This window comes from Ursus maritimus, unplaced genomic scaffold, assembly GCF_017311325.1.
Source record: "Ursus maritimus isolate PB19 unplaced genomic scaffold, ASM1731132v1 scaffold_12, whole genome shotgun sequence".
Classification (NCBI taxonomy): domain Eukaryota; kingdom Metazoa; phylum Chordata; class Mammalia; order Carnivora; family Ursidae; genus Ursus; species Ursus maritimus.
Genome location: NW_024423564.1, coordinates 32,620,994 through 32,635,455, shown reverse-complemented (window position 1 = coordinate 32,635,455; position 14,462 = coordinate 32,620,994). Strand labels below are relative to the sequence as shown.

The 14,462-nt window shown below is 38.5% G+C and overlaps 1 protein-coding gene across 2 annotated transcripts in view; it reads left to right on the top strand.

The window, feature by feature from the left end:
* The window catches only part of HS2ST1 (heparan sulfate 2-O-sulfotransferase 1), a 164,726-nt gene that overhangs the window by 123,141 nt on the left and 27,123 nt on the right, over positions 1 to 14,462 (top strand). For both annotated transcript variants that reach the window (XM_008690634.2, XM_040627078.1), the window contains exon 2: positions 6,889 to 7,127. In XM_008690634.2, the coding sequence (XP_008688856.2) occupies positions 6,889 to 7,127 (239 nt within the window). The remainder of the gene's footprint in view (positions 1 to 6,888; positions 7,128 to 14,462) is intronic.

Below are 14,462 nucleotides of genomic sequence, written 5' to 3'. Positions count from 1 at the left end.
CTACCTACCATTCTGCTATTGATCCTATTCACAGTTTTTTATTTTGATTATTTTAATTTTGAGTTCTGAAATTTCCATCTAAGTCTTTTTTATATATTCTTTTTTATGACTGAGCCTATAGCTGAGGCTTTCTGTTCATTCATTTGGTTCAAGCTTGTTCACAATTGTTCATGAAAGCATTTTTATCATGACCAGTTTAAATCTTTAATAATTCTAACATCTCTCTCATCTGGATGTTATCATTTCTTGTTTGTCTCTGTTCATTGGGTTCGAGGTCTTCCTGGTTTTTGATACATTGAGTAGTATCTGATTGAAACTTGGACATTTTTGTATTCTGATGTGAGAGTCTGGCTCTTATGTAAATCTGTTTCAGTTGACTTTTTTTTTTTTTAATATTTTATTATGTTATGTTAGTCACCATACAGTACATCATTAGTTTTCGATGTGTAGTGTTCCATGATTCATTGTTTGTGTCAGTTGACTTTTTTTGATGCTGCTTTGGGAAGGGAAGGGGTGCTCCTTTTTTACTTCCAAGTGTAAGTGGAAGTCCACGTCCTTTGTCAGCCACTGTCAGCAGCTGGTGGGCTCGATCTTACTGCCGGGCAGAGGTGGGAGTGGCTTTATCACACTGGAGGAGGGTGCAAGTCCTGACTCTCCACCTGTCTCCTCCAGCACTACCAAGAAGGTACACTGCCATGTGGAAGCAGGTGTGTTTGCATGGTCTCCCTGACACTGTAGAGGGGGCTTGATACCTGCTGCCTGTGATGAAAGTCCTGGCTCCCTGCTTCGTCTTCTCTGACCCCACCCTATCAGGGACATTGAGTACCTCATTATTGCCTTGTGAGGGTAGAAGTCTGGGCTGCCTACCTGCCCTGTGAGGGTGGAGATGAGACTAGTTTTTTCTTTAGGGTTTGACTAAAGTAGAGTAGTTATGTCTGAGAGTTTTCAGTCTTGCTTTGCTGTCCCTCCCTTGGTCCTTTGGCTAGAGAAAATAGGCTATTGTTTGGGTTCTTCTGTGTGGGCCCATTTCTGGGCTGCCGGCCTCTGCTGCTCCAAACCTGGGCTGTATGAAGGGAACTCGCCACTTTGTCATTCCTAAGTCCCAAGAACCCTAACTAGTGTGCTGCCTTCTCTCTCTACCTTTTAGAGTCTTGTGCTTGTCTTATATATTACGTCCAGGGTTTTTAGTTGTACGTAGTGGAAAGAAGAGCAAAAAATAGGTCTACTCCATCTCCCTTAAAGTGAAAGGTGCTATCAGCTCTTTTTTTTTTTTTTTTTTTGTAGGATGATCCACTTAAACGTATAACTTTTAATGATATCTCAAGCATCCCTTGTTGACTGCCTGGAACCACACAAGAAAGCACTGGCAGTGTTCAGCATCCAGACTTCAGCCTCTTTATAGAAATTTATTTTGTCAGTCCCCTTGGTGATTGAGTTCAAGGAGACTGATCCAGGCTAAAAATATTCTTAAGAAAATGACGTATACAATGAGACAACCAATTTATTTAATTTATAGTGATTGCCAAGTACTATGTCCATGAGGATGGGTGGTGTTTGGTTAGATAGTAACATTCACAGCGAGTGGTGCTGAAGAAAGGATCAGTTAAATAGCTTCATAGTAATTTTCTTTGGGCGCAACTTTGTCGGTTCCTACTTTACATAGTGTATGCATATTTTGGGGAACAAATTAGACTTCATAACAAGGTTGGGGGTTTATACAATACAGGGTTTTGTCCCTAGAGAATGCTGAGGATCCACTTTAATTCAGGTATTTGATAGCACGCAACTGTTAGAACCCAGTTTATCTAGCTGTGCAACAGGCTTACTTGCCGTGGGGTCTGGACAGGTCAAGTTTTGTGCCAGGGCATCCTTACCCATAGACATTTCTCAGATGAACACTGCCAATTTCCTCAGTGATTTCTCTTCGCCTACAGTCTTTACTTAGGAGTAACCTATTTTTTTTTCTATATATATACTACTGCCTTAAGGCAGTTTACTATTAGGCTTGCTGTCCTTGGAGGTTGGTTTGTTTGCTTGCTTGTTTGTTTATTTGTTTGTTTTAAGTAGTTAATCTGGGGTCTTAGAGCCCCCTTCCTGAAATGCACAAGTCAGTTTTTCTGGAGAGAGGGTCCATAGTTTTCATCATGTTCTTAAAGGATTCTGTGACCCAGAAAGTCATAATGCCACTAATACTTTTGCTCTGCCCTGTCATGCATACATGGTTTAAATCTCTTATAAGCTACCTTAGCTTATTATCTCCTGAAGTATTAATAGTGTCATTGCTCATTTCTGTGTTTTTTCTTAAAATTGTAAATATTAAAATTTGGTAATTTTTTCTTAGTATTCTTTGCCTTTTGATTTATTAGTTATTTACTTGTATTCTAACTATATATTTTTTTACTTTAAGATGCAGAAGTTTCAGTATTTGAAGACAAGGCAATGTATTGCTCCTTCCTTCTGTTATTTCTTTTCTCCCTCAAGTCCTAATCTGTTATCCACAATACAGAGATACTACACATTTTGGACATTTATGAAGTATTTATTTCCTGCTGAGACCATTTTAAAATTGAGCTGTGGCAGGGGGAGAGAATTATATATATGCATAGGTCCTTTAATTTGTATAAAACACAAAACTTATCTCTCTAATTTCTCTTATTTCTCTATAAATATATTAGTTGAATTATTTAGTACATCGAACATTTAATAACATGTTCAAAGAGAAAAGGTGTTCCCCAAAACAACAATCGTAATGTTAAAAAAAAAAATTGTCATTGAAAGATGTGTTGCGATTTAAAAAAAACAATTCACTTCTGTTTTCTTCTGTTTTCCTGTAGTCATATACATACATCTTTGTGACTTTAATGCTGTGTAGGATCTGGTTTGGTGTATTTAGTGCAGTGTTTTACATTTAGCTTGATCATTACATTCTTGCACTTAAGTAAGGCCTTTAATGCCCTGCCAGTGCAGAAGTAGGTAATTCTTGCTGTTATGAATGGTCTTTTAAAAGACTTGAGTTTGTTGATAATCTGCTGCAAGGAAAGGTTCCTTGAGCTGAGATACATGCCACCTTGCACAGGAGCCTAGAAGAACCAGACCCGCCACGGAGTTCAGTGTCTGTCTTCGGTGTTGGGCACATTAGTGCCAGTGGTGCCTGGCTGTAATTTCATGACTCTCGGATTGCACCGCATGCTGTTTGCAGGCTATACATTTTGTGGTGGTTCTGAAATAGCTTGTGTAGCAGATTCTTTATAATTCATTACTCAAACATGAAAAAAAAAACATTACTTCAGAAAACATCATAAGTAGTTTAAATTACTGCCTACATTCTCTAAGTGCACTACAAATGTGCTGCAACTAATAAAGCTTCCCCATTGATTTAAGAGAGTCTGGGAAGAAGCTGTACTAACTCGATGCAGAGCATCATTGATAAAAAAGACCTGGAACTGTCGAGTACCTAGTGAGTGAAGAATGGCTATATTGCAAACACCCGTTCTGATTTTACATTGATCATGGGTAGAAAGAGAGAGTATTTTACCATCAACAGTTATTACCATTATTCATCTCAGTGAGATTTGATTTTTTTAAAAAGATTGATTGATTGATTGATTGAAGAGAAAGAGAAAGCATGAGCAGGGGGAGGGGCAGAGCGAGAGGGAGAGAGAGAGAATCTCAAACAGACTCCCCGCTGAACATGGAGCCCAATGCGGGGCTCCACCTCAGGACCCTGAGATCATGACCCAAGCCGAAATCAAGAGTTGGACGCTTAACCGACTGAGCCACCCAGGTGCCCCCAGATTTGACTTTATAAACAAATATTACTAAAAAAAATGCTCTTGATGTTCCACACTATTTTTATCTTTTTATGTAGTTTTAAGCATAACACTATGTTAATAATGATCCTGTTTGTTAAAGCAAAGTAAAAACACTTGAAAAATAGAAAATACATATAAATATGTTATTTGAATGAGGAAAGTAGTGACTCCTATATTTGCACCTTTGCATAGAAGTCTTTTTAAATTGTATTAATATACAGTGCATATAATTTAATACACATGATGAACCAAAAACAATGATTAACTTTACAACATGTGACATGGTCTGGCTAGAGTTTTATCACTTTTAAAAAATAAAAAAAAAAATCCACAGACTAAATGATCACTTTGTTTTAAAAATATTTTTAAGGGGTGCCTGGGTGGCTCAGTTGGTTAAGCATCTGCCTTCGGCTCAGGTCATGATCCCAGGGTCCTGGGATCGAGCCAAGCATCAGACTCCCTGCTCAACGGAGAGCCTGCTGCTCCCCCTGCTTATTCTCTCTCTCTCTGTCAAATAAATAAATAAAATCTTTAAAAAATAAAATAAAAATATTTTTAATTTAGTAGCTAATTTTCCCAACAGTTGTTGGGCATGTAAAATTTATTAAGTAGATGGAGTAATTATAAAAACTATTAATATTGCAGATTTTCTTTAGTCATTAAGTATTCTGTAGGTAAAATGGGCACCCGTATATGAAATAACACATAAAATCTTCTGTTCCAAGTACTTGATTTCAGAAAAACCAGTTAAAGTAAATTCAGCATTGTTGCTTGTAGGTGAATCTTTTAAAGGCAATTTTATGCATGTCTGGGCTGCTAAAGGAGACCTCTCTCGCTTGTGTAGGCACTTGAATGACAGCAGCACTGTTTTATTTACCTTTGTGGAAAGAGGACAGAGGGTGTATGTAACAGTATCATAATAGTTTTGATCTGATGACAGTTTGAGGTTGTTTGGGAGATAAGAGTCCTTAAAAATTATTGAATAATAATGTGTGTTGGTTCTCAATAAATACTTGTTGAATTTTACCTGAGATAGCTTCCAAATCTTATGTAGATGCTTGTAGCCTCATATATTATCTTGATTTATACGTCCATTTGGAAAGCACTGTCAATTTGAAAAGTATTATGCTTTCTATCATGTGGCATGTGATTCTTTAAAGTCTGCCCTGCTTCCTTTTTCTTTAGAAAGGAAGACTTTTTTCTTTGGAAAGGAAGACTTTCCTTTTTTCTTAGCCTCCTTCTATAGATTGTCTCTACTTTCTCCTTAAGTGTTGGTATTTCCTAAGATTCTGTCCTAGAGTCTCTTTCCCATGCTGTGTATTCTAGATTATCTAGGCAGTTGCATTCATTCCCATGGTTTTCCCAGATGTCTTCTACTTGAATGTTTATTCTCAACTCTTGACCTGTGTACCCAATTATCCACGTAACATCTCCTGGATATCCCAGGCAATCTAACAGTATGTTCAGCATTAAGCTCATTTCCTTCTCTGCACATTCCCGTCCAACTCTCCCAAGGGGGACGAAAAAAAAAAAAAAGGAAACATACATGCATATACATATAGAATATATGCACTTCTCCTCCTGTTTTGGAAAGCCCACAGCTAATAAGTAGCAGGCCTGGAACTTGTATTCAAGTCTTGTGAATGTGAATCCTCAGCTCAGAGTATACTTCCTATAATGCGGTGACCGTATCTTCTGAGCCAAAATATAAGATGAATGGTTTGACAGTATTTGAAGCCTGCACTTGTTACTGTAATTGTACCTCATTGCTTTTTTCATGTCACTGTATTAAGTCATGCTTTATGGTAGACAGATACCAATAACAGAATATTTAAAAATTGCTATTATGAAACATGTGGTATGTGAGACATACGTATGCATTGTGTGTGTGATTGTAGCTAGTTAGGGAGATTGGATAATACTTCCCCTTTGAGCAATGATGACATTCCATGAAGAGGTTGAGGAATTCACCAGGCAGCATTAGGGCACAGGGGAAATGGAAGAGGGTTCCAAGCAGGTGAGACAGCTTGCACAAAGATCTGGTGGTAGGAGGGTGCATGGTATGTGTGGGCAGCTATCTCTGTGCAAGGTAACTTGTGATCTTGTTAAAGGTTTTTATCCCCTCATTTCTCTCTTCCCCTCACTTGCTTCCTTATTCTAAAAAACGTTCAAAGCTGAAGTTTATATTAAACAGAGAATAATAGTAAAAGGATGCAAAATGCTAACTGCTTTTCAAACTGTATGGTAGTGATTTGAATTAGATGAACCATAGAATTTAAGGAGTAAACATAACCAGGACTGGGACACCTGGGTGGCTCAGCTGGTTAAGTGTCTGCCTTCGGCTCAGGTCATGATCCTACAGTCCTGGAATCGAGTCCCGCATCGGGACTCTCCCTCTGCCTGCCACTCCCCCTGCTTGTGCTCTTTCTCTCTCTGACAAATAAATAAAATACTAAAAACAAAACAAAACAAAACATAGCCAGGACTTAGAATGTAATGCAACACCAAAAAGAAAAAGGATTTGTAATGGTATAGTTTCTACTCGTTACCTAAAATCACTGCAGCATTTATAACCATTGCTCTGCTACCTTTTGATAAACCAGGAAATAATTAAATCCTAAGTATAAATTTCAAAATCTTTGCTTAAATGCTGAGTGACTTATTTTCTAAGCCATGATCTCTAGGTCCTGGCATTGAGCCCCACGTCAGGCTCTCTGCTCCTCGGGGAGTCTGCTTCTCCCTCTCCCTCTGCCTGCTGCTCTTCCTGCTTATGCTCTCTCTCTCTGTCAAATAAATAATAAAATAAAATCTTTAAAAAAATCTTTGGGGGGAAAAAAAAAAGCATAGTGTGACTTTTGAACTACACCGGTCTCGGATCCGTGGTATTCTAAACTTGATGACTGTTTATTCTGTATACGCATGTGTATTATCATTGGAAGAAGTCTGAATGTTCGGTCTCCAGAACATCTCTTCAAGTGCCCTTACTCCTTTCTTGAATAGGAAAATTATGTTCGAGGATTGGGAGACTATTTTCATTATTTTTAAAAAGTGAGCTCACAACTGTTTTTCTTTTCAGAACGGGCTATTGCAAGACATGAAGTTCGAGAAATTGAGCAGCGACATACGATGGATGGCCCTCGGCAAGAGGCGGTGCTGGATGAGGAAGAGGACATGGTGATCATTTATAACAGAGTCCCCAAAACTGCAAGCACCTCTTTTACCAATATTGCCTATGACCTGTGTGCAAAGAATAAATACCACGTTCTTCACATCAACACTACCAAAAATAATCCAGTGATGTCACTACAAGACCAGGTAAACACATAGGGGATGAGTAAATGTTTTCTGACACTTCCTCACTCATATTTTGTATCTCAAGAGGAAAAAGCATTTTATGGGGTATGTGTACTGACCCCAGTGAATTGTCAGTCTCTTGGGGGACAGGACCAAGAGTGCGAGCATGAGTGGGGGGAGGGGCAGAGGGAGAAGCAGACTCCCCCTCGAGCAGGAAGCCAGATGTGGGGCTCGATTCCAGGGCCCTGGGATCACGACCTGAGCCACCCAGGTACCCCCCCAACAAACTTTTCTTTAATTTTACATTTTTCACAGTATTTGGTATATTTCCTTGCATATTTTTTGTATTTAAATATCTGTAAAATTAATGAATTTATTAAAATCTTGAATTTTTGAAAACAAAATGATGCTGTTTAGTATGGTATCCTTTTAAAAATATGAAATATTTTTAGCAAGATACCTTGCAATAAAAATCATTGTTGTCTCATTTTATGATAGAGAAATCTTTAATGAATACCTGTGTTGTGTATCACTCAGCTTTGTGACTAGCCTCCTAAACTTCTTCTTATCTTTACTAATAATTTATATAATATTAGCTACAAACTCCTGGATAATGGGCTTTGTTGCTTATATTTTTAACATAACCTTGCCTTTTAAATTGTCGAGAAACTTTAGATAAACAAATGGATAGATTCGAAATAGTCTTGAGAAAAGTGGAGGAAATTATCTCATGAAATAAAATCACTTATCTCTTTAACAATAGTAGCACACATTTTCTCCACACCTGGAGTTCTGACTATAATTATAAATAAGTAGAATTCTCTATAAATATTGAAGGGAATGGGAATTGGGCCCTATGAGGAGAAAAGATAATATTTGAAAATACTAAGATTAAATACCATGTTAAGATAGCCTTATTACAAAGGTTTTGTGATAGTCATACAGTTAAGAATGTATTTATCTGTTTTGAAAACAGCTGAATTGTTTGTTACAGAATTGACTCTTACCCTACTCTTAAGCATACTTACAATCCTTACACTGAAGCAAGAGAGTAACACTGATACTTAAGGTTTGCTTTCTTAGAGAGCTGTTTGTAAAGGCTAATAGTATAGGGTGTATCATCTGCCCATATAATTCCTGGCTCTCTGTGGTATCCTCAGTTACTTTTTTATAAAACCAAAAATCTACATCCATCAGCCAAACTAAATACCTCTTCTGTAAATGAGAAGAAACATGAGCTTGTTTAGCTAAGTGCGTCATAAAAACTATTCATTATGTAATATTGTGTATCTCAAGGGCAAGTATCCTAAATAATCCATTTTTATATAGTGTGTGGTAGATGTTAAATTTCTTTGCTTGATTGCTTTTTTAAATACATCTTGGTTTAAAGGGAACATCTCTTAATACTCACATATGAATTTTAGATTTATTCAGTAGTATTTTTTAGAAAAATAAAGTTACCTTGCTTATTTTGTGTCCAGCACTACAAAGTGTATGGCAGCTATAAGATGTCTTACAGTGATACTGACCATTTTTTGCATGAAATAAGGATCTCTGGAAGCTCTCCACATATGACATTTACAGGCATCATGTAGTGATAGATTTTTCCGATTGCATTTGGATGAGATAAAACTTCTGTTTTTCTTTCAATAGCTTGTTAGTTATATATGGGGGGGGGAACATTGGAAGAGAAGCATAAACACTATCCTAAAAGCAGCTGGATTATATAATGAGCAGCACTTAAAACATGTTGGTGTGGGGCAGAGTAGAGAAATAGTCTTTAGCTCCAGCTCTTTCCTGGCTGTCTTCTGTACAGACTGTACTAGGCACTGTGCTAAACTGTTCACATGCTTAATTATTTCTCAGATTTTAGAGGCAAAGTCCAAATATTTTGAGTCAGGTATGAAACTGTTGAGTGGGTTACCAATAGCTATCTCTGCGTATTCTGCCATCCTTAGAAACAGTTGTCAACTCTGCTCTCAAGTTTTCCTTTATTTATTATGTAATGTATACAGAGATGGTGCTAGATTCTTGAATAAAAAGCAAAGCCACATCTTTCAAGAAGCTTATTTGTAATTTACTTGGAATGTAAAACATAGATACAGGAACTATGAAGATTATTTAAAGAACACATCATTTTATGATATTCTCACCAAATTATTTAACCCAAAATGTTTCTCACCAGAATGTCTAACCCAGACCTACTCTTGTACAAACAGGCAAATCCATCTTGTTAGAACATTCTCCAGCATAATTGTCCTGAACTCTTGTAAAGTATCAACATCATGACAACTGAACAAGGTGTGGTTGGGGGTGAGGCGGGACAGTCCTCTCTAGGGGTGAGGAGACTAAGACATATGAAAACTAAACGTAATGTGTGATTTGTAATTGGATCCTTGATCAAAAATGTCTACTACTTGTTTTCAAATGGTTCAGAAAAAATTAAGCATGTATGTGCATATGGAGAGAACAAAGAGAGAAGCAAAAATGGCAAATGTGAAGTTAGTGAATCTTAGTGAATGAGTATACAGATGTTGACCATATTATTCTTTCAACTTTTCTGTAGTTCAGTGATCTTTCACAATTAAGAAATTGGAATAAAATAAGAGGGAAAGTTAGAACGAGGAAATGAAAAGACAAACATTTGAGAATATGAGGCATGGGAAGAGTAAGCAATAGGAGGGAGACGGACTCAGTCATGGGAGTTATATCTGTGAGGCGTGCTTTACTCAGTGAATAGGCAGGGATTGGCGGGAGACAGGTGATTAGTTAGCTCTTGTAGTTAGAAAATGAAGTTTACTCTGCTATCATGACAATATCTGTGCTTTAGAGAACATCTTTAAAGTAGCTGTCAGGTGTTAAGTGGCAGCATCTTTTAGGGTCTTTCTTAATTCTTTTCTGCTCTCATCTGTTTAGGTTTGTGATCATATTTAACCCCTTTCTAACCATTGGAAATATCCAGAATTTGTATTCTCTGTAGGATAACATAGTGATTTTTTTCTTTTAATTCATTATTCAGGCGCCTTCTGGTCTTCTGCATTAGAGCCCATGATTTGATGTTAGTTGCAGCTCCTGATATTTCAGAGCATCACTTTAGATGAGTGCTTCTTAACTTGTCATGTGTGTATCAATCACCAGTTAAAATATAGATTCTGATTCAGAAGGATTAAGATGGAACCTGATGCCAAAACTGATTCTTCTGGTCCTTGAACTACAGTGTGAGTAGCAAAGATCTAGAACATAGTTCTCAGTGGGTTATGAGAAGATGCATATTGTAGTCTTCCCAGGATGGTGAAATACTTTGTCTTTAAGTTCGCTTTCCAACCTCCCCATCAAAATCCATATTCCTTACCTTGGCTAACGGGCCCTTTTAAATCTAGCCCTTTTCCATTACTCCATCCTCTTGTTTACTAGCCACACTGGCCTTTTGGTTCATTGACGGTACCAAGCCTTTCCCATTTCAAGGCCTCTGCACTTAACATTCTGTCTTAGAATACACTTCTCCTGGTTTCTCACCATTGACTTCATGTTATCCTTTTAACATCCTGTAAATGACATCCTCTCAGAAAAACCTTACTTGGCCATCCTATATATTAAATACTTCTTCCAAGTTACTTCTTACAAGTTCTTCCAAGTTGCACGATCATCTTTCTTTCTGTATCTTTCCTATTATTTATTCATTTGTTTCCAATTGGTCTTTTCCTCTGTATAAGCTCCTAAAACACAGGAACCTTGTTCATCTTATTCACCACTATATTCCTTGTGTTTAGAATGGTGTCTGAGGCAGTACATCTGCTCCATAAAATTTTTGTTAAATGAATGAATGAGAGAACAAATGAATAGACTTAGGTTCTGAAAGTAGTTCTTAGTTGAGCACAGCACCTGCGATGATAATTACTGGCAGAATGAGCCCCTCTGATTGATGGTAATATGTTCTCCCCTTACCTCAGTGATTTGGGACACACCCACCCTTCTCCTGCAGAAAGGACTGAAAATACATTTCTGGACTTTGGCGAAATATTATGTTCTGTTGCTGCTGAACCTTTCTTATATTTTATCCAATTATTATTCAATTTTCCTTTTTGTGTAGAAAACTTCCTCTCTAGTTTAGTCTCATAAAACTACCCACAGCTGTACAGTGGATGTTTAAGTATGGGCATGAGTAGGAGTTTGGTATATAGTAATTACCCAAGTTAATAGTAGTATTCATTCACTAGGTAGTAATTACAAAGTTGGAATTTGGCCAGGATTGTCAGGATGACATTCCTACTTACAGATAGTGAAAACAAGTTCTTTCAGATAATTAATGTTGAGATGAATCTTATTAAGAAGTAGGTCTAGATATACTGTTATGAGATGGTGCTTTCTTAGCTTTTTCCTGTTGCACTGGTTCAGGTCTGAGTCCACTAGCAGATAAATCACAGCACCACTCCCTATGTCGCTTGTGTTTTCCCTAAAGGTCTCCTCTGATGACTTGCTAGCCTGACTCTGCTTGAGTTATAAAATCTGACAGAAATCACAGTTTCGGATCTGCTCCAGGCTGGCTATAAAAACATCTCTATTCATGTAGTATATCTAACAACTACTTCTGAAACTTCCTTCTCGATAGCCTCTTTCAGTCAGACTATGGAAATAACTCTTTGAATAAATTCACTATGGTGACTTCATTTCTTCTCCCCAAGCCACTGTGTACAGTCTCTTCACTCTTCTGTCTCCTTAAATCCATTTGCCACTATTATGCTTTGCTCCTCTCACCTACCACTTTCCCTTTCACTAGTGCCAGATGGAGTCGGCGAGAGTCCATACAGTGAAGCGCGTGGAAGTTTGCTCACCTAACCTCCACTTCCACTCCTTCCTCTCTGTTCCAGAGCCTTATCTCCAGGTCTTGCGCAGGATGCCCCGCTACAGAGGAAAACCAGAAGAAAAACTGAAGGACTAGGCGAGTGGTGCAGGAGAGGTTGAGAGAGCAGAAAATGGTAGAGCGGGAACTGCAGTGAGGCTGACTGATGAAAGGGCGATGGCAGGAGGAGAGGCAGGGAAAATTCTGCAGGGGGCACTTTGGGGAGAACCAGCTAAAATGGCTAAAAGGAAAAGTGGCTAAATTCAGACTTTGAAAAGGAAACTTTTTTTTTTTTTAAGATTTATTTATTTTACGGGGGGTGTGGCAGAGGGAGGGGGAGGGGAAACAGACTGCCTGCCTGCTGAGCATGGAGCCAGACCCGGGGCTTCAACTCCCGACCCTGAGATCATGACCCTGAGATTGTGACCTGAGCTGAAATCAAGAGTCAGCCGCTTAACCAACTAAGCAACCCAGGCACCCTGAAAAGGAAACTTCTTAAAAAGGTTGCTCTTCAAAGGGCCGGAGTGGGGGGGGGGGTGGTCCAAGGATGGTTATAGAATTTCAGCAATATGTAAATGACACTTCTAAATGCTCTGCCTATTCTCCAGATTAGTCTGAACCACCACTTGAACCTTATTGACATCATTTGTTTGCTTAGCACTTTTTTCTTTTCTGTAAAGGGAAGGTCAGTCTCAGCTCAGCATCTTTTGATTTATTGCAAATTGTAAATGAGCCACAGCTTTATTAATGAGACTTTAACACATTGCCTTAAATGTTGATGAAAGAAAAAAACATATGCACATATGTATTAAATATGGAACCTTCAGTATTCTCATAGTTGGAGATTAAAGGATTCTGTGTGTTTTGCTAGACTTTAATGTGATAATGTAGAGATTTTGGTTTTTTTTTATTTTTTTTAAAGATTTTATTTATTTATTTGACAGAGAGAGAGAGAGAGACAGCCAGCAAGAGAGGGAACACAAGCAGGGGGAGTGGGAGAGGAAGAAGCAGGCTCCCAGTGGAGTAGGGAGCCTGATGCGGGGCTCTATCCCAGGACCCTGGGGTCACTCCCTGGGCTGAAGGCAGACGCTTAACGACTGAGCCACCCAGGCACCCCTATAGTGTAGAGATTTTAAAAGCAATAATAACCCATGTGAATTTACCTAGAATGAATTCAGAAAATAAAATGCAAAGTCCTATATAGACATTTAAGCCAGGTTTCTTAGTTTTGACTAGCAGTGTTCAGCAACCCCTGAGGTTACCCAAGACAGTAAAACGACAAGAATAAGTCAGCGGTCATCGTTGCAAAAATGGTTGTTCAACATGAGAGTAGTGACCAGGATGGATTGGACATGGAGGTTATAATGAATGTGATGAGGAAAATAAATAGTTTTGAGAGCTGTATGAACAGAGCTTTGAGATCTTTGGGTTGAGGAGTTCTGAATGACTGAATCTGAGGGGTTTCCTCAGCAGTGGATAAAACCTAAAATTCTCAGTGCCCAAGGTTGTTGATAAAAATCATGATACAAATGCTACTCGCTTCTTTTCACATCCTTCTGGGTTTTTTCCTCTTTGCTTAAATTGAACAATAATAAATTAAGGGAAATTAGTTTGTGGTATAGAAGGATGATTGGACCAAAATCTAAGGTGTGTGGTTCTTGAACTTCCGTATTTTAATCTATACATTAAAGAGTACAGGATATCCTAAGTCCCTTCCAACTCAACAATGCTGATTCTGGAAACAAGAGAGTTTGAGGTTGGTGACAACAGTGGAAGATTCATGCCTCGTTCTGTTCTCCATCATCACTCAACTCTTGCCTGAGTCCTAACTGGAAGCACAACCTTCTTTCTCATTTCATTCGTTTTTAAACTGTGTTTCTTGGCATGCTTTGGTTCCAGTATGCTTCAGGCATCACTGTGTGCGGGGAGAAGGAGACTGAGTAGGCAGGGTTCATTCTGCTCCTTTCCTCACTTCTGTTTTATATATTGTGGTGGCTTACAAGGTAATCTTTAAAAATCTGTTCTATTTCAGTACACTTTTTTTTATCATAAAAGCAGTGAATATGAGAGTATATCTTTGCTAAAGAACTTTTATAGACCTCAGGGCCTCCTTTGCAAGCACTACAAAAACAAGCTTCACGTAAATCACGCCCAGCAGTAGCTCCTGGGCCTACCAATGCAGAAGCCTTGCTCTTCCGTGTGGTCCACTCACCTGCCATCCTGTGGAGACTTGTTGGAAGTGCAGAATCTTGGGCCCCACTCCAGACCTACTGACTCAAAATCTGCATTTGGACCAGAATCCCAGATGATTCATTTGCACATTGAGTTTGAGAAGCCCTGCAGCAGTCCAGACATTATCCCACTTCCTGGGCTCTACACCTGACATTGAAGGACACATGTTGCATGAAGTATGTCCTTAGGAGGGTTCAGTTTAATCCTGACTCTCCTTAAAGATGGAAGAAAGAAGGATCCTTGTAGTTTATATTCATACCTAACTCCTATTTCCACCTGAGTCT